Source organism: Lactuca serriola, chromosome 1, assembly GCF_051521515.1.
Source record: "Lactuca serriola cultivar US96UC23 chromosome 1, Lser_US96UC23_V15, whole genome shotgun sequence".
Classification (NCBI taxonomy): Eukaryota; Viridiplantae; Streptophyta; class Magnoliopsida; order Asterales; family Asteraceae; genus Lactuca; species Lactuca serriola.
In genome coordinates this window covers 95,925,929-95,930,346 of record NC_136408.1, presented here as the reverse complement: position 1 = coordinate 95,930,346, position 4,418 = coordinate 95,925,929, and the positions used below count along the sequence as shown (strand labels likewise).

Genomic DNA, 4,418 nt, shown 5'->3' with positions numbered 1-4,418 from the left:
GGCGAGCAACTTCCATTGATGAAAATACATCACACAGTAAAATCAAATTTCACAGCAAACACACGATCTTATATAACAAAACAAGTAAAGATCGATTAGCAACTAGAAAAAGGAGAAATCTAACATAAATTCAAAATTGTCAACGTTTGAACAATTGATAAGAGTGATGTATTCCTATATATTTTTGGAGTTTATTTTCTCTTCATAAATGTTTTTTTTTGGAATGATAATCTTGAACTTTGCATATACATCTTATGATTCTAAATTTTATTATTTTCGAAAACATGAACCGCGTAAGTCATTTTTATATTTAATATCAAATCGAGATAATCAAATTATCCTGTAAAATTAATCCGAACACCCTAGATTTTTGTGTAATAAAATATGAAGTGTATAAGATTTAAATATTAAATATTATCACACGTACACGAAACTGTGTGTCTTGGTGGAAATGATATGTATGGGGCTATGGGCTAATGGACTGGTTCAAAAAATTCAAAACCCCAAACCCAAAAATCTCATTTCCCGCTTAACTTCAAATCTTAATCAAAACCAAAATCCAAGATCTATCAATACCTCAACCAGTCAAATCTTTAACAAAACTTGCGATTAATTGATTTCAATCTTCGATGTCATCGTCTGCGGTGCGCCGGGTGAAAGAAAGCAGCGGCGGTGGAGCTAAGGTCACCACCGTCCCACCATCAAAAACATCCAGAAGCACAACTCCGTTATCGGAAAGAATCATCTGTCGGGGTGGAGATCCAGTAAATATGACCACCGGCAAGGAAAACGCCAACAGTGGCAGACCCACTTCCAGGATTCGGACTGCAGCGAAGCCCCAGAAACCACTCGTTCCGCCGATTGTTCGTGCCGATAAGGATAGCGTGGAACAGCGTGCCAGGTGGTCGACAAGTTCGTCTGTGCGACCAAGAGGTAGGAGCCAAAGTCCATCTGAATTTGTTAGGGTTACAAATGATGTGCGTAAAACTAGGGTTTCTAGGGTTTCAGTGGATCGAAATGAGAGAAGTGTTAGCGTTGATAGGTCTGCTAGGGTTTCGGATAGGGTTGGCCTACAAAACAAAGGTTCTTCGAAAAATACTAATTCTAAATCTACTTCTGCTAATGGAGTTCCGGCTTCAAAAGTTTCCATAGCGAGTTTGGAGAAAAGCAGTGAACTTTGCAAAGAATCAATCCCGAAACCTACAGTGAAACCCCAAAATGCTAGGGTTTTTGCGGTTTCCCCCAAAAGTGGTAAACAAAGAGACAATACATCACATCCAGAGATTTCAAACACCCAATCTAGCTCAGATTCGTTTGTGAAAGTCTCTGAAAGTGTCAAACTATTTGAGAAGTTCAGATCAAAATCCAGTGTAGGTTTAAAGTCTAGCAATTCAACTGAAAACGAGGAGATCAGTGTTCGTTCAAGTTTCAGAGACTCTGGTGGGAAGTTATCAAGCAGGGGTAGTACTTCAGATGCTTCAAAAGAGAAGGGAACAAGTGAAGACACTCTAACTGCTCGATCAAATTCCAAGTACCCAAGTAAACTCCATGGAAAGCTTGCATTTTTGGAAGAAAAGGTGAAGAGGATAGCTTCAGATATCAAAAGAACAAAGGAAATGCTGGATTTAAACAACCCTGATGCATCAAAAGTGATGCTTTCTGACATTCAAGAAACAGTTGCAGGTATCGAAAAGGCAATGGGTGATGTTGTTAATGTTGAAACAGAGAAAAAAGGTGATGATAATAATCTACAAGTTATTGTGACAAAAACTAGTCCAATCAAGGAGTTAACTGATGCAAAAAGTTCATCCAAGGGATTGAATCCTGATGAACTAGAAGCAAGATTCTTTCCTCACCATAAGTTACTAAGAGACAGGACAACAAAAAACCATGAAACCCTAAAATCCGAGGTTGCTTTAGCTATTAGTGAAACTAAACATGAGTTATCAGAATCTTTAAGTAATAGTGAATCTAAAGTTACAATTAGGGGTAATTTGGAGATATGTGAAGTTCAAGAAACAGACAGCACTGTCAATCCAAAATCACGTGAATCTTTTTACAGTGGAAAGGGTAATGTTGAGTCGATGCTTACAGCTGATGAAACTTTTGAAGAATCTGATGATCAAGAAAACAAGGGGCTCATGATATATGAAGATGATGTTGATGATAGTTTCAACAACGAATTAAATGAAATTGGGCACAAGACTTGTACAGGTGGATGGTTTGTGTCTGAAGGAGAATCTGTTCTTCTTGCTCATGATGATGGTTCTTGCACCTTCTATGATGTTGCCAATTCTGAGGTACTAATCTTCTGTTTCTTTTTGACTTAATCTACACGTTATTGATTCGATTAGGTTCAAATTTGTTTGATAAGTGTTATAAAAGCTGTGAAATTCATATGATTTCTTTGATATTTGGCTTGATTTGTTTTATATTATGTATAAAATTGGTTTGATTTGTTTAAATAATTCGTGTTATTCAGGAAAAATCCGTATACAAGGCACCAGCTGAAATTTCACCGAATTTATGGAGAGATTGTTGGATACTTCGCGCACCAGGTGCAGACGGTTGTTCCGGGAGATACGTGGTGGCAGCATCCGCCGGAAACAGCCCTGAATCCGGTTTCTGTTCATGGGATTTCTACACCAAAGAAGTCAAATCCCTCCACCTCGAAGACGGAATCACCACCACCACCACCAATAGAACCGCCCTCGCTCCATTACCCAACAATGTCTTAAACCGACGACATGAAATGACCAATTTACCCCCGGAGAATCGACAGTGGTGGTATAAGCCTTGTGGCCCTCTCATGATTTCAACCGCTAGTAACCAGAGAGGTGTTAGGGTTTTTGATATTCGTGATGGAGAAGATGTTATGAAGTGGGAATTGGGGAGTTTGGTGGTCGGAATGGAGAATTCGAGTCCTTTGCAATGGCGGAATAGGGGGAAAGTGGTGGTGGCGGAGGTCGGTGGTGTTGGGCTGTGGGATGTGGCGTCGCTTACTGCTGAACCATTGGTGTCTGTGAATTTGAACGGGAAGAAGATTTTGGGACTTCATGTGAATAATACCGATGCAGAACTTGGTGGAGGTGTTCGCCAAAGGTAATGTTTGATCTGAAATCCAATTCCATCGTTACTCCATTGCAAATTTGCAATCCACAAATCTAACGTTTGTTTTGAAATACAGAGTAAGTTCATCAGAAGCAGAAGGAAACGACGGAGTATTCTGCACTTCCGATTCCATCAACGTCTTAGACTTTCGCAACCCCTCCGGCATCGGAATCAAAATTCCGAAACCCACAACCACCGTCCACTCCATCTTCTCTCGCGGAGACTCAATCTACCTCGGTGGATCCACCGCAACACCACCAACCGCCAGAAAACCACCATCCACCGCCCAAATCCAACACTTCTCTATACGCAAACAGAAACTCTTCACCACCTACCACCTCCCGGAATCCAATTCCACCGCCCACCACCATCACAAAGCCATAACACAAGTCTGGGGTGACTCCAGTCTCACCATGGCTGTTTCTGGTTTAGGGTTGTTTGTGTTTGATGCTTTGAAAGAGGATGGAATGCGGCCGTTAATGGGTGGTGGTGGCGGTGATTATGGTGGTGGTGTGAAGGTGAGAGAGAGCGTTGGGCCGGATAATTTATATTGTCCTTCGTTTGATTATTTGGGGTCACGTGCTTTGGTTATATCCAGAGATAGGCCTGCGTTTTGGAGGTATTTGGCTTAGGTGTGATTTATGAATATGATTTATGGTTTTTGAGTTTGTGTAATATGTGTTTTTATGTTTTTTTTATTGTAATGTGGAAAATTATGGAATGTTTTTAATTTATAAGTTTGATCATCGAGTTCACTTGTTCGATGTTTATTAAATATTATGGATCTTTGTTATGTTATGTTGATCTTCTTAAGAATGTCTTTCCCAAATGTTGGATATAAGTAGAACTCCATGATTATGTAAATGAATTGCTCTTGTTGTCTCGTCCCAAAGAATAGTTGTGCTCAACTCTTTAAAAATAGGTCTTAATGCTACATTTGAAAGAGGAACTTAAGTTACATTAAAAGATAAATGGCAAATAGGTCTTAATGCTACATTTGAAAGATGAACTTAAGTTAACATTAAAAGATCAATGGCATGTGAAAGCAATCCCTTGGTTTTTCTAGGGTTAATGATATAGGAGAGTAATAAGGTTTTAACTTTGTCCACATTAGGTTCTTAAGGTTTTTTTTGTATATATTATACTAATATGGTTGTTATAAGGGTAAATGTCATGGTAACCCAACCAACTATTGAGTTTTGGTTTAAAAGGTCCTTAATGTATTTTTTTAGTAGTCTAGGTCATTAAACTATGTTACCTGCTAATTGTACCAACATTCTATTTTTCATTCGGTTTTATCAGTTACA

At 39.1% G+C, this 4,418-nt stretch overlaps 1 protein-coding gene across 1 annotated transcript; it reads left to right on the top strand.

Moving 5' to 3' along the window:
• The first annotated feature begins 460 nt into the window (after window positions 1–460).
• LOC145095654 (Transducin/WD40 repeat-like superfamily protein) lies at window positions 461–3,886 on the top strand. Its single transcript, XM_079033497.1, has 3 exons — window positions 461–2,300; window positions 2,483–3,102; window positions 3,188–3,886. Exons 1-3 carry the CDS (start codon window positions 630–632, stop codon window positions 3,741–3,743), a joined length of 2,847 nt encoding a protein of 948 aa, XP_078889623.1. The 5' UTR covers window positions 461–629; the 3' UTR covers window positions 3,744–3,886.
• Window positions 3,887–4,418: the final 532 nt, after the last annotated feature.

Excerpts from the sequence above, each read along its gene's own strand:
- LOC145095654 (XM_079033497.1), top strand. The coding sequence starts at position 630 with ATGTCATCGTCTGCGGTGCGCCGGGTGAAAGAAAGCAGCGGCGGTGGA. Across the intron at positions 2,301-2,482 it reads ATGATGTTGCCAATTCTGAG|GAAAAATCCGTATACAAGGC; the intron begins GTACTAATCTTC and ends CGTGTTATTCAG. Across the intron at positions 3,103-3,187 it reads GGTGGAGGTGTTCGCCAAAG|AGTAAGTTCATCAGAAGCAG; the intron begins GTAATGTTTGAT and ends TTTGAAATACAG.